Source organism: Seriola dumerili, unplaced genomic scaffold (genome assembly GCF_002260705.1).
Source record: "Seriola dumerili isolate Sdu_G_001 unplaced genomic scaffold, Sdu_1.0 BDQW01000052.1, whole genome shotgun sequence".
NCBI lineage: Eukaryota > Metazoa > Chordata > Actinopteri > Carangiformes > Carangidae > Seriola > Seriola dumerili.
The window spans coordinates 17366341-17381030 of record NW_019174307.1 but is presented as its reverse complement, the minus strand read 5'-3'; the positions used below and the strand labels follow the sequence as shown (position 1 = coordinate 17381030).

At 40.0% G+C, this 14690-nt stretch overlaps 1 protein-coding gene across 3 annotated transcripts in view; it reads left to right on the top strand.

Annotated features, from left to right (window-relative positions):
• nalcn (sodium leak channel, non-selective) overlaps positions 1 to 14690 on the top strand; it is a 69412-nt gene that overhangs the window by 13157 nt on the left and 41565 nt on the right. For all 3 annotated transcript variants that reach the window (XM_022740691.1, XM_022740692.1, XM_022740693.1), the window contains one exon: positions 4565 to 4651. In XM_022740691.1, coding sequence (XP_022596412.1) covers positions 4565 to 4651 — 87 coding nt within the window. The remainder of the gene's footprint in view (positions 1 to 4564; positions 4652 to 14690) is intronic.

Sequence of the window (14690 nt, the reverse complement as noted above, 5' to 3'; positions counted from 1 at the left end):
GCCACAAAATGTCACTATGACAACTTCATATGGTGCCTATATCTGACCTGATTCTTATAATTTTGGTTATCTCTGTACAGAATGCAAAAGAATCTGTGCACTCATCAAAGTTCAGCTCATCAAAGTTGCATTAATTTTGGAGAATCAGAATCACACGCACATTTTACAGGAATGGTTTTCTTAAGGGTTGCAACAGTGTATGTATTTTCACCAAAAATGGCTTACATCAAAAATGGCCACCTAAGGGCACATAGACCATCCGATGTCTATTTTTTTTTTTTTGATAAATTGGTTGTCAGAGTATGAAAGATCAAATCTGCTTTATTAGAAAACAGGCCAGATAAAAATTATTTTAGAATTTAATAAAACAGATTAGGCAGATTTATTTGGCCAAGTGACAAGTGGGCACTCGGGTGGAAGAGGACTCATCTCTACTCACAGCACCTGACCTGGAATAAAACTGCTTTTTCTGGATTTGCCCAATTGCAAAGCATTAGGCTGGTGTGGATGTACACCCTCAGGCCAAAGACTGATGATCGGTATTTTTATGGTATTATCAGATCTGCATCTGTACTCTATACCCTGGACACTCAGGTGAAGGGAAGAGTTGCCAACTGGTAAATTGGATCAGGTAGTGGGGAGTGATGCTGGGCAGACCTGATAAATCCAAACATGCGATAATGGCAATCTGGAAATGTCAAGTTCAGGCTCCTATCTCTGAGGACTTCAACTCCAAACTCTTAAGGATTTTTTTTCCAGCCCAGTAGTGCAGCCTCAGAGATTGGAGAAGCATAACCTTGTGTAACAGTCCATGGTGAAGATATTTTATGACCACAAAAAGGCTTTGGAAGAAAAATCAAGCCAAGATGTGTCTGCTCTGGCGACTTCAGGATCACATTTCTGTCTTCACATGAGGGGTATGTTGTGGCTCTGTTGGCACCATGAGACCAATTCCACCAGTGTACACTGGGATGATTTGTAGTTGGGTTTTAAAAAGCTTGGATGAGAGTCAGCACCTCCAAGTATAAGGCTATGGTATTCCGCCTATAAATGGTAGATTGCCCTCCTTTGGTTGGGAGTGAGTTAGTTCAAGTATCACAGGGTTTTCATAAGTAAGAGTATGATGAGACTGAAAGGCAGATTAGTGCATCAACAGCAGCAACAGAGGGAGCCTTAATGGTTTATTTACCAGTCAGTTTATGGTCCATCCACTCTTAAAGGTCTTGAGCTCTGGGTAGTGACTCAATGTATGTGATTGAAGAAACATGGGGCTGAAATTAGCTTATATCACTGGATCTCTAGTGTCACATAGTAAGGAGAAAATCTGGAAAGAGCTTGAAGAAGAGTGACTTCTTCTTGGCGGTGAAATTAACCATTTAAGGAGGTTTCGGCTACCAGGAAGAGTTGGAGGACATGGCGGAGGAGAAGGACATCTGGGTTAGCATTACTTTGCCAAGGCCCATGCAGCCTTACAGTGTGTGATCCACCTTTTTTAGAAGTGTTTGCAGTGGTTATTTAGTTATTTAAAAAAATAATTAAATGTGAATATGAAGAGAACTTTACAGTAGTTGCATTAATCTGCATCATTTTTAAGTGTAAAAACCTGTAGTGGTGAGGGCATTCTCGTGGCTTAGGGGTTAGATGATGACCATGAACCGCAACATCCCAGGTTTGATCTGGCAAAAATGCCCCCTAAAATAATTTGAGAGAGAGCTAAGGTCGCCAGTGTTAGTTTTTTAATTAGCATAAAAGGTTTGCTCATATGTCCTTAAGTGTTTTTCAGTCATTTTGAAATGGCAACAAAACATTTCACTGATTTTGTCCAACATGGATGTTGAAAATGAAATTACCACAATGTTACCTCAAAATGTGCCTTGTGTTTTGTGTGATTTTCCTCCAGTTTTCTCATGTCACTGCCTATGAATTGTCATGAAATCAGACCATAGAGGGACATACACACAAGGATAATAATAACAATTTTTGGAGATTTATTCTATAAATGCCTGTAGATTTTTCACCATCATTCAATTCAAACACCACCTATTTATGTTAGTGATTTTTTTTTTTTTTTAAGGTTTAACTATTTAGCTCTCTTGATCTCTTCCTTTTAGATATGAGAGGATTTGTTTCTCTGGTCTTGATTAATGCACATTTTTCTCTTGATGTGACTGGCATTTGATTGCCTCTTCCACACTTACAATAGACTACTCTGGATTGACGAAGAGGGCTGGGAAGTGGCTTTGAAGCAGAGAAAAATCAAGAGAGAGAGAGAGAGAAAGTATTTTGTAAAATGTATGATTTATGATTACATTACAGCTGAAAACTGGGAAGAGGCACAAAATCTGAAATATTTTTTTCAGAGCGGAACAATAATATAAAGCACCACATAAGGTGTTGCATATATGTCAGTAAGCAATTAAAACTCTAATAAACACAACAATAAATCATATATATGGACGGTGTATGCATGGATTTGCATTTGTGTTTTGTTGACTGAAAAGAAAAGCTGTTATTAGCCTGTCACTGAAGTACAGTAGTTATATGTCTGGACTGGATTTGTGAAGAATCCAAACCCCCTTTTAAACAGATTACAATTTCAATCATAATGGAGTTGGCTGACAAGCAGTCAAGTGTTTTCACTGCTCTTATTCCCTCAGTATTTAAAATGATACTTCCTGGAAATTCATAAAACTGATACCTCTGTTATTTCAGTCATGATGGAAAACTGGCTGGTGCCTCTTGCATGCATCTGCTGCTATGACCTTGAAAACAATAAGCCTTTCTTGCCATTATCAAAATTAATTGTAATGGCATCGTCATGCCCCAATCTTTATCTTAGAGGGTAAAAACTAATTAGCTGCGGTGTAACACTTAACTGTCAATCACTGAGGCTGAAACAATATGCTCCCTCCTTTGTGCTCCCTTGAGAGGGGGGACTGGTATAAGGTGGCCCTGTGAGACACAACCCATGCCAGACTCCCCATTCCTTGACTTTGCTATGCTGTCTCTAGATTATTGAGGCTTTTACTAGAGATTAGGCTGTAAAAGCCTAACTGTGTTGATAAAAGTTACAATGGATTAATCCACTTTTGTTTCACAGGATCAGCTTCTTTCTTCCTATTTTGATGAGTGGAGCTGTAATTAAGGGCTGAACCTGAAGTTGAATTACTACTTTGGCTTGTCTGAAGTTGAATGATATCAACCCTGTGTGTTTGACATCCAGGTTGTAGATACTGTTCTCTTTGCCGTGTCAAGTTAAAAACAAGATGATAGAATGTGACGTCGATGTGACAAGTGTAAGACGAGCCTGAAACAAAGGGGAAGAAAGGTATGTTGTTAAAGAGTAGAAAAACGAATGAGGCAGAATTGTTGAAGGATTTTCTATCTGGAAGAAGGAAGCAGCATCCTTTTGTATTGGCTTCAAACTTCAACAACCTTCAAATTTCACTTGGTTCTCTCAGGTACATTCTATTTCATTCTCAAGAGGTCAAAACTCCAGCTACACTTGCAGTATACAGAAGAACTTTAATATCAGACTGATGTCATCCATGACGGATGCCACAAGCTGAAGTGCGTCGGTCCAATAGTAAAGCTCTTCTGTATACTGCATGTGTAACTGGAGTTTTTGGAGTTTTGCTTTGAAGTTAGATGAAGTTGCGTAAGAAACCTCTGCTTTGCTTCTGCTTGAATGTCACTCACACCATTTCAGAAACAATATAATGATATAGTGATTTAAGCCACTACTTAGTGCATGGAGAAATTTCAAGTAAATGTAAAAAAGACAAAATCTGGTTTATAGTTTCTACCAACCCATTCACCAAATAGAACATTGATATTGGACTATTCTGTAGGATCTTCTTTTTTTTTTTTTTTGATTAGCTGTTTTTAGCAATGCTAGTAGCATGGCGGTCAGCATTTTGTACAGACATTCATGATCCTAATAGGGTGAATCCCGCTGACTTTGTTGATCCCTTGACATTTCCCCTAGTGCCACCAACAAGTGAGAATTACAATTTACCAAATGCTTCAATTCATGACTAAATACCTGACAAGATAAAGACAATCCCATTAGCCTCAGCTGTACTTTGTGATTCATTCAAAATGTGAATTGGCTTCAAACTTCGAGTTAACACTTCTGTCAAGTTAACTCTTAGTAAAGTATGAGGTGAATGACATTACAGATTGGAATGAGTTGTCTTAATTGTCCTTATGACCAAGTTTTTGTATTCATTCATTTATTCATGTTTCAGGAGAATGATTGATATTCATGAGTGAGCCAGCTGCCTTGTGAGTTTGAAAGTCTCTGCTGTGATATTGATTTGTTTTGTTTTTTTTATTTCTAGTGTTAAGTCCTTAGGCCTACGTACTGTATTTAGTAACTATCCTGCTGTTTTGTGTGGGTATGAATCTGTGCGTATGATGCCTTCAGCTTTTTTTGTGGCCACAGATGTTTCGTGAAGATGTAGCCAAAGGGTAGATATGTGTGTGTTTGAGTTTCGTCCATTACTTTGAATTTTTTTGTGTGTGTGTGTTCTGCCCCTCATGTGCTGTCCTTGTGCCACAGATGTTCCATGAAGACGCTGCTGGGGGATGGCAGCTTGTAGCTGTAGACGTCAACAAACCACATGGCCGAGCGCCTGCCTGCCTCCAGGTAAACACACCACATAATTAATATGCTGCTGATGATGTTGGTGTGAAGTCTTTCTCGCTCTCTCTCTCTCACACACACACACACACACATACACACACACACACACACACACACACACACACACACACGCATAATTCTGTGAAATATGTTCAGCTTATGTGAAGGGTGACACCTGAACATACATAATTTTGATCTTACCTGAACTATAAAAGCTGTGCTGTGAGTGCGTGTGTGTGCACTCGGTGTGTTCGCCTTGCTCCATTTTTATTTAAATGTCTCTCTTGATGTTGAACTGCTTTGAATTAATAGAAACCTCATCCATTTTACAAATGCCACATATGCACGCAGGATCACCTCATTGTTTTCACATTTGTCTGTTCTTCAGTGGCTGTGTCAAACGACTAAGTGATGGGATTTTAAATGAGGGTAGGCTCATGTTTGATGTGTAGAGGTGCACTAATGATGTCGCTCCAGTGATAGATGAGTTTTAAATGACGTCTACATGATGGACGCCACCGTTGCCTCGTGCTCGGTGTGATCCAAATGGTTGGGCTTTAAAGATAAGCTGAAAGCAGCGGGCAACGCTTACAGCTGGCCCACTGTTGATAGCGTCATGGTGTAAAAGGCTGGGCCCTCGCTGTGAGAGACTGCCAATCGAGTCTACAGCTATGAGAGGACAGCTAGCTGTCAACAAACTCTCATGGAGAAAATGCTGTTCCAGCACTAAGCTTGAAGGAGCCACACACACACACACACACACACACACACACACACACACACACACACACACACACACACACAGAACAAGGAAGAGCGCACAAATAAATAGAGAGAAATAGGGTAGAGAAGAAGGGAAGAAAGGAGAGAGAAGAGAGAGAACGTGAAATATGCAGTATTCCCATTAAAGCAGCATGTCCCCCAGAGCCTCATCATCAGTTGGAGGAAAGATTTAGATAGAGGGATAACCAGAGGGATAAACATGGCTGACTTCCCTCTGAGCCCTGTGCTCCATTACACGGAACATCCAAAGACTGCTTCATCTGCCTCATTTGGCTCATACCAAAATAGCTATTGTTGTCTTCCTGTGCCAACAAGAGTATGACATGAAGGGTTAACTGACTGACTAAGATCGACTTAAGGCCAGGTTGACACCAACAACATCACTTTTTCAAAAAACACAGTTTCCTTTTTTTTTTTAAGTGGAGGTCCCAAAGCAGAGGACCCAAAACAAGGCCAGGATGTCTGCCAGAAAAGTTGAACCTGGTTTAACTTTTGCTGCAATACGACATCATCTAGCTATGCATCGTGTTACCTAATGCATTCAAGCACAGTCCTGGTGGATTAATTTGTAATGTAAATTACATAATTCTGCTGTATACCTCGTAATAGTCAAGTCGGGAAAAGGCTTGCCGTTGTGATAACTTTCCAGAATTATAAAATCTGCTTGAAAATACTGTGCAGTGTTTTGGCACCTGTACTGTCACTGATTTCTCACTAGTGCCTTTGCTTACACACCCACACCAGTGCAGACCCTTGCTTTAACACGGCACTATTTGAAGTCAGAACAACAACGCCTTAAGGATGCAGACTGTGAGGCCGACCTCCTGTGAGACGGACCGAGTTACAGTGTTTTAGTGGGTCAGCTTGCAGGACAACTCACACCTCCATCACATGGATCGTTTGAGCTCTCGGCAATGGCCCAGAAATTGTGATAGATGTCTCCTGTCACAGGGAGCCTGACACATGAAAAGCACTGTAGAAAGAGCGAAATATAGAAAGGACCAATCGTTTTATTGTTCGTTCTTCATAATAACATCAGGGGAGTATATTTTAGAGTAAGACCAGTGTTACACAAGACATTTATTGCAGTGCTATGGGAGAGAGGTATGTAAATAAACAAAATAGAATAACAAAAGTGTGACTCAACTTTTAGTTTGAAAAAACTCAAGCATCTCTCAAATGATGTCTGGTTCCTGAAAATGCATTGTGCTCTCACCATATGATATTGATATTCATATTCATACAAAAAGTCTTTGTTTTCCACTTGTGTGGATTTTACCAGTTCACACAAGAATTAGAGTCGTGGTTCTACAGGAATCATCTAATGGTGTTGCTCTAAGTTCAACAGCAATGTTGTGTTTAAATGAACTATTCCTGCGACACCAGTATACGACAACTAATGTATGCATGTATAGCTAAGGTATGGGGTAATGGAAAGATTGTAGTCAAGCCAAACAAACTTTGGTTAAGAAATTGTGGGATACAATGCAGTCTTTAGTCCCTTTGTGACAGGTTGAGTTTAGTGTTTTGCTTGTCTAAACTCAACCTGTCACCAAGGGACTAAAGACTGGGTTGTTTAAGGTTTAAGAACATTGGTTAAGATTAGGAAAAGATCAGTGCCTTATAGTTTCACACTGAAATAGCGAGATATCTGAAATTACACTAAAACGTTGGTGTCCAGCCTCAATGTTGAACGTTATCTCTAAACCCTTTTGCTACTCTATATAAATCGTGCACCATGTCCTTTGTTATTCGATGGAAATGTGTTACTTCTGAACTGTTCAGTATGAGCATCCTAATTCTACTAATAGTGATCTTCATTTCTTCCATCTAGTCATCCTTCCGCCTAAATACTCCCTGTATTGGAAGACTGTATTTGTCCTATTTACCACAGTTGTGTGACAACATTAATAACAATACCCTGCTAGTGATAAAAGGTTTCACAAGCCAAAGATCTATAAGGATGATTTATTCCCATTGTGTGATTTTTTTTTTTCTTTCTTCGCTCTGCTGATACATTAATTATGTAGAAGATATCTTGAATTATTTATCATCTATCACTGATGTTGTTCATTGTCCATCAAAGAAACCAAGATTAATATCCCTTTAAAAATTGACATATAACTCAATCTATAGGATTTAGCACAATGGCTCGATTATATGAGGGACATCGTAATTTCCAGTTTTTAGCTCTTCTTGCCTTTGAAACCCAACTCTTTAATGACGAGTTGATTTCTTTTGCTTGCTTACTTAACCTCTAGAGGCTTAAAATGTTGCTGTCCAAAGTTGAAAGTTTCATTCTTCACCTGCAGTGGTTTCTGTTGTCAGCTTTCATGTGTGTCAGTTACAGGGAATTCCGAAGAAAAGACATTTTCATGACTGAAAAACTTGCATAGAGAGCAGTATTTGTTTCTATTTCGTGCTTATGTTTGTCGCCTCATCTCACTGCATGAGCTACAGATAGGCGCAGTGTGTATAGCGATATATTTGAGTACATTGGTGAAAATGTGACATTTGGAAAGACAAACAAGAAAATTGAAAATGATTAAAAAATCTATTATTCACAACCTGACCACAACAGCTCACAACAGTCGTCGTTAATGAAAAAATCCCTCACTTTTAACAGCCACCTTTTAAGCTTTGGTTGTTATTTAAATTTCTGCCTACTTGAGCATTCAAAGTGTCAAGCATGAAGCAAATAATAATCAAGTAGTGTAAAAGTTGAATAGTAATGAGAGTGACTTTGACATGCATCATCCAGTGCTAGTTTCAAAAGTTATCCATTGTTTTCAGTTGTCAGTCACACACAGAGCATTTTGTGGCATGTCAAGCCATCAAACCACTCTGAAAATGTTTTGATTTTTTTGCTGGTGTCAAGAAACAGCGAGATCTAACCCAGCTGTTCAAACCAAACCATTAAGGTCAGATCACAGAGAGGGAGTTATGAGTGAGGCAATGTTGTCAGTTTTTAAAGAGTTTGGTTGGAAAAGGTTAATATTGTCTCAGATGACTTGTCTTGTGACTGTGACTGTGGTTTGTTTGTTTGGTTGGTTGGTTGGTTGGTTGGTTGTCAGCAAAAAGTACTGAACTGATTTGCCCCAAATTCAGTGGAGGGATGGGGCATGGGCTAGGGAAGAACACATTACATTTTGGAGCAGATCTGGATCATTTACTAAGAATTTGAATTTTCAGCATAGTTCTGTGCCCTTATATTTTGTAAGCACAAAATGTTTATCATTATTGACAATCTGATTATTTGACAATCTGATGTTTTTGCATTTTTGTAATGTTTTGATGTTTTTCTATTCTAAATAAAAATAAATCCACATTTTTTTTAAACAAAAAATGAAAAAAGTGAAAGTTTGATTTTACTAGTATATTAATCTCTTCATATTTTGAAATAAATAAACATAAAAGCACCATTTTGTTCATTCTAAAACCACTTGAAGAAAATTATAAAGGGCATGGAAACGGACCAGATTATAATGGATTCACTAACTGGAGTACCATAGGAACACTGCATATGTAGATGAGCATTGGTAGATAACGATGTGGAGAGTGGTGCACACCTACTTGACTGTGTGTGTGTGTGTGCGTGTGTGTGTGTGTGTGTTTAGAATGGGTTATACTGTTATTTATTTTCAGCAATTTCTCCTCGTTGACGTTGCCACAGATGGTGTGATAGGGTGTGTCATATCATGGTGGTATCATTTTTGATTAATGATGGATATCCTCGGCTCTCTTTCTCTAAAGCCTCACCAAACACCTTATTTCATTGCTTTTTCACCCATATCAGAAGGGAGCAGAGCTAGCTGAGCAGACAGGTAGAGTGAAGACAGGCAGTGGAGATCCAGCCTGCAGGGCCATCTGCGAGTGCCGGGGAAATGAAGTGTGAGTTTCTGTTCTGCTCTGCCTGGCTCCAGAGTAATTGGCCGTCAAATGATTAAAATGTTTCAGGGCTGGCAGGTGGGCGCTATCTACATACAGGCGGCCTGTGTGTGTCCTCCTGTTTGTCTGCCGGTAGCTCACCCAAACCTGTCGGACTGTCTTTTAAACCACCTGCATGTGTCTGCTCAGGCCTTTGTGTGTCTCGCTGTCAGCCTGTCGATCTGCCCGTTGACGTCTGTCCATTTGTGCATGTGCGTGTGTGTGTTAGTGTGGGTCTGTCTGGGTCCAACGGGCTGCAGCAGTTGGAGATAACACATAATTGATTAACCACCTGCTCTTTTTGGAGCCAGAGAGGAAAGCTTCCTCTCCAGAAGGGCTGCAAACCAAAATAGCCCTCAAAGCAAGGAGCACCTCCGCTCTCCTTCCCCACTCTGACAGTTGTTTTTCAATGTTTTTATTAACCTTACCGTAAAAATCCCCAACATAGTCTTAATTTGATTTTCTGCCATCCTAAACCATCACTGTTGCTGTGTTTTCCTTGAAATTACTTGTCAGTAAGTGTGGCCAGTACCGTGACAGCTTTATTTGATTTTATTTTTCTGCAGGTAGTGCTCTTTTCTTTTTCTGTTTGCAGACATGGTGGCTATTGCCGCTCATGAGATCTACCAGCAGTAATCTTGTAACTGCTGCCAATATCAAAATTACAAAACAACATTACTATGGGTATCCCCAGGTTTTTTTTTCACTGATAAGATTTTGCACCCGAACTTAAGTCAAGCAAATAAACTCATTACACTTACCAGTCGTACACAATCAATATTGTGCTCTATTGTTAATGAACCATTAGTATTCCGTAACCATAAGCAGCTTCCACACTGCATGATAATGTCCCTTATAAAGTGCATTTTTATTTTTTAAAGGAATAGTTTGTTCATATAGCTCATTTTGTGTTCTTATTTGCTTTCCTGCAGAGTTAAATGAGAAAATCAATACCACTCTCACATTTGTACATTAAATTTGAACCTAGAGCAAGCAGCCAATTAGCTTAGTTTAGCATAGAGACTGGAAAAAAGGGAGAAAGTGCTAGCATAGCTTTGACCAGAGGTAACAAAGTCCCACTACATACACCTCTGTGGCTCAGTACTTTACATCATATGTTATATCTCATTTATTTAATCTCTACAAACAAAGAAATATGTTATGTAGTTAGTAAAAGCAGCTATTTTTAAGTTTTGCTATTGCTACATAGCCATCGTTAGCTTTAACAGCTATTTACTTACCAGTCTAGAAGAAATGTTGTGAGTTACACACCAAGAGCTGTCTCCAGTAGTGGAGAGCAACACCAATGTTAACTCTTGTCTTTGCCACGTCTTTTCCTCTACTGCAGTTAACACACTAACCAGCTAGCCCCGGTCCGTCTTGTCACTTTTAGATAGTGACTCACTGTAGTCTCGAATCTGCTCTGAAGACTTGCTCAGAGGGCGTATAATAACCTCCTTGTATTATAAAGACAAGAATGGCCAAAGCTCTCACCAATCACCACCACCCACTCCTGGCAAGAAACCACGTTTAGCAGCAGAGAAAACCTACAAATAGACCTTTGATACACACTTAGTGTAGTTAAAATGACATATAGATATAGGGGGTTATGGGTAACGCCATTGGAGACTTCAGGAAGTCACTGCACCTGGCTATAGAATAGTCTGACACATAAACCCCCGTTTACCCGCAATTTATAATTTTTACTGTTTTATCAGTTTTACTGTTTTATCTGTTTTTGTACAGATTAAACAAATTAAAATAGTATATTAATTGTATCTTTGGAATGTATCTTTGGACAGAGCCAGCATAGATGTATTTCTGTGTACTTGAACATGAAATTTTAAGTTCAGAGTTGTGGTCTGTGAGTCTAAATGCATGGATGTGCCATATGTGTTTGTAATTGTGAGCTGCACATGCCAGCTGGAATTTCACAGATTAACTGGTAGTACATTCATTAATGTCAAAATGTTGTTTATATAATCTCTAATTTATCCAACTACACTGTATTTGTATTCCAATGATTGCTCTGTATCTGTTCACAGTACAGACATTAGCGCTTTCCTGGGTTTCTCAGTTTTGCTCTCATGGTAGCAGTATAGACCAGTGGAGGTTAATGAAGCATCCTGTTTCTTTCCCCACAGACCTGGTCTACTAATTAGCCCCTTGTGCTCCACAATGTCATAATTACACTGCAGATTGGAGCTTTGGCTGCTTTAAGCAAAAATAGAGGGTGGCACTTTATCCAGGTGCATCCCACTGGATTAAAAAGAAAATAAAGTATTTAAAATGCTACATAGACTTACCTCACATAAAAATCAAGGACTTGGGGAATTTCAGTTTAAGAATAATCAAAACAGTTTAAGAATGACCTCTAAGAAAGGGTAGGAGAGCAATGATAAATGCTACCTACCTCTAGTAACCCAGGGGGATCATGTGATTAATTTAGCATTGCCTCTTTGGTGATGAGCAACTAATGCTGCTTACTCGCCCTGTCTCAGCCCTCTGTCCACAGAGCTAAATACAGAGTGATGGATAACCCAGTAGCTCACTGGGGGGTACTGAGGTCCAATGAATGGAACACCTTTTTGACCTCTCCCTCCGAAGCCAGAGGTTATTGATTCTCTGGAATTCTTCTTTCCCTCCCACCCTGCCACTGATCTTTGCCCTCTGTATCTTCCTGGTGACACCACTCATATCACTTCAAGCGTTTACACGCACAACAGGTCTAGGTTAAGGTCAGTTTGTCTCTGTGTTGAAGGAGAAAGAGGTCACAAAGAAAAGGGGAATTGGCTGGAGAGAAGAAAAAAAAACAGGAGAGAAGGAAAAGAATCATAGTGACAATATTATTATAGCTGAAAAAAAAATATGGCATTTAGGGAATTCTAGGATACACATATGTGTATAATGCAAAACAAAATCACCTGCAAGAGGAGAGTAAAAACAATGTGACCACTCCAGTGAGATCAACATTCTTAGACAGAACAGGACGACTGTTTATTCAGTCTAGACAGCAATCAGCCAGATGCACATTTAGTGATATATGCTGAAATGAAATAAAGGAAAAGTCTAGAAGGAAGAAGCCAGACAGGAAATGTTCACAGGGGTGGCAAAGCACAGCAGATATTATTAAGAGTAGGAGCGTGCAGACAGGCAGACCATCATGTTTTATTAAGACCTGTTTTCCAGCCAGAGACATGAGTCAGCCTGTTCTAGTCAGGACTGTAATAAGTGAAGGGGCTCCTACTTTGTAAGATCCCCAACCCAGCAAGATTTTACACACCCACTCTTTCAGCCAAAAGCTTTAGATCAAAATAACTCTGTGCTGATACCAAACTTAGCCATGAGTGAACTGCTCACCAGTTCGACTGAAGATTTTGGAGTTGTATATCATGCAGCAGAAAAAAAAGAGCCTTGATAGAGGTCTGATTATCATCATTTGTTTATCCGTTGTCAACAAATTGCAGAACAGAGACTGAAGGGATAAGTCAAGTGAAGCAGTGTGTAATCCCACTCAGTTTCTTCTTAATCTCAGTAAACAGGAGAGAGAAAACTAGCAGGAGCTCGTGCCAGAACATGGCCCAGTCGGTTGGTGACAATTCCTGTGTGAACACTCTTATATCCTGCCAGCTATGTGCACATGTGCTACACTCGTCTCTTGTACCAGTGGAAAGAGCATTTGTCCTCCTTGGCAGTCTGAGTGAACAGACGGAGCACGAGGAGGCAGTCATTTGTCTGTCAGTCTTCCTCTCTCTCTCTCTTGGTTGTGTTACAGTTGCAGACATTGGAAATGCTCCAGGGATGATGAAGTGTGTATATATATATATATATATATATATATATATACGTATAACCCCATCCTCCAGGTGATCAGTATGCTTGTTGAAAGTGGATCATCTTTTATGGGCACAGTTGAAAGTTGTCTCACCTCTTCAATGAGAATGCAGTTTATGTCACACTGACACAGAGGCTGAGACTTTGCTGCAGTTGACTGGGCATATATTTCATGATAAAGACCACAGGTTCCTGGACAAGAAGCCAGAAGGCTTCATGGAACGAGAAATGGGTACCTTTTAATTTCATGTTGTTTTTCTTTTTTTTCCACCCAAGCTGCACTGTTTCCCAAAATACCAATTTTACGTGCCACTTGAAATGATGTCGTTTTAACTATAACACTATTTGCATACATAATTTCTATCATGTATACTCTGTTGCGGTCAAAAAAATATGAGCTGAGTACATGCTCTATTTTGCAAAATGTACTGTGTCATGTATTAGAAACTAATCTCTACTTTCCCATCACACAGAATGATGCTGGTGCTCCCTGGCTAAATGCCAATGCCACAACTTAATGTGTGGCTTCTGCTTACACAACTTGACATCAACCTGTGTGTGTGTGTGTGTGTGTGTGTGTGTGTGTGTGTGTGTGTGTGTGTGTGAGTGCATGCTTGTGCGTGTGCACAGTGAGCACCTGGTGTTTCAAAGAACCAGCCAGAGGCAACACAAATAAATAGCGTCCATCAAACAAGTGGCGAAGGGTTTCAGAGAGACACAAGCAAAGAAACATCAAACAGCAGGGGAGAGGCATCTTGTACCACCATTGATGCTGTTAAATTGATTCTGACATCTCGAGGCCCTATATGGTGTACTGGTGCCATCAGCTGCATTGGGAAAACTAGGCCATTTTGCCTTTGGAACGGCATGGAGCTTGTTATTTGGTGAAGGGCCACACATCTTCAGCCATTTAGGGAAAAAAAAAAGGGAGGAATGTGAGGTAAAGATTATAAGGTTATTCTGTGGCAGAGCTGGATGGGCAGACTCTATCTCAATATGACAGAGGTTACAAATGTGCACTGCTCTCCAGTTAGCTCACCAGCTTTTCTTAGCAGTGTGATTCCTAACAGCTGACAGAGAATATGGGCAAAGTCAGGACCTTGAGAAATTCAACCGTGTCATACGCACAAGCATGTACTTTCTGTTCTCTGTCAGTCTGCCTCTGTCTCGCTCGCTCCCTCCCTCACACACACACACACACACATACACACACTATCACACGCACGAACACACCACTCTGTTCAGCCAAAACACCCATAGGGGAGAGCGTCTGGTTGCTGGAAATGTCAAACTGCTTTGTCACGTCCAATCTCAGTCAGGGAGCCTAACCACTGTGTGTGGAGAGTGGGCATGTGTGTATGTTCTGCAAAAACACCCAACCCCAAGGCTACAAGTTCTGTTGGTCTGGGCTATCAGTTGGGCTTAAAGGAATGGCATGAATTCACATTTTTGACATAAATGAATGTGGTGATTAATAAAAAGCAACTAAGCTAAGATA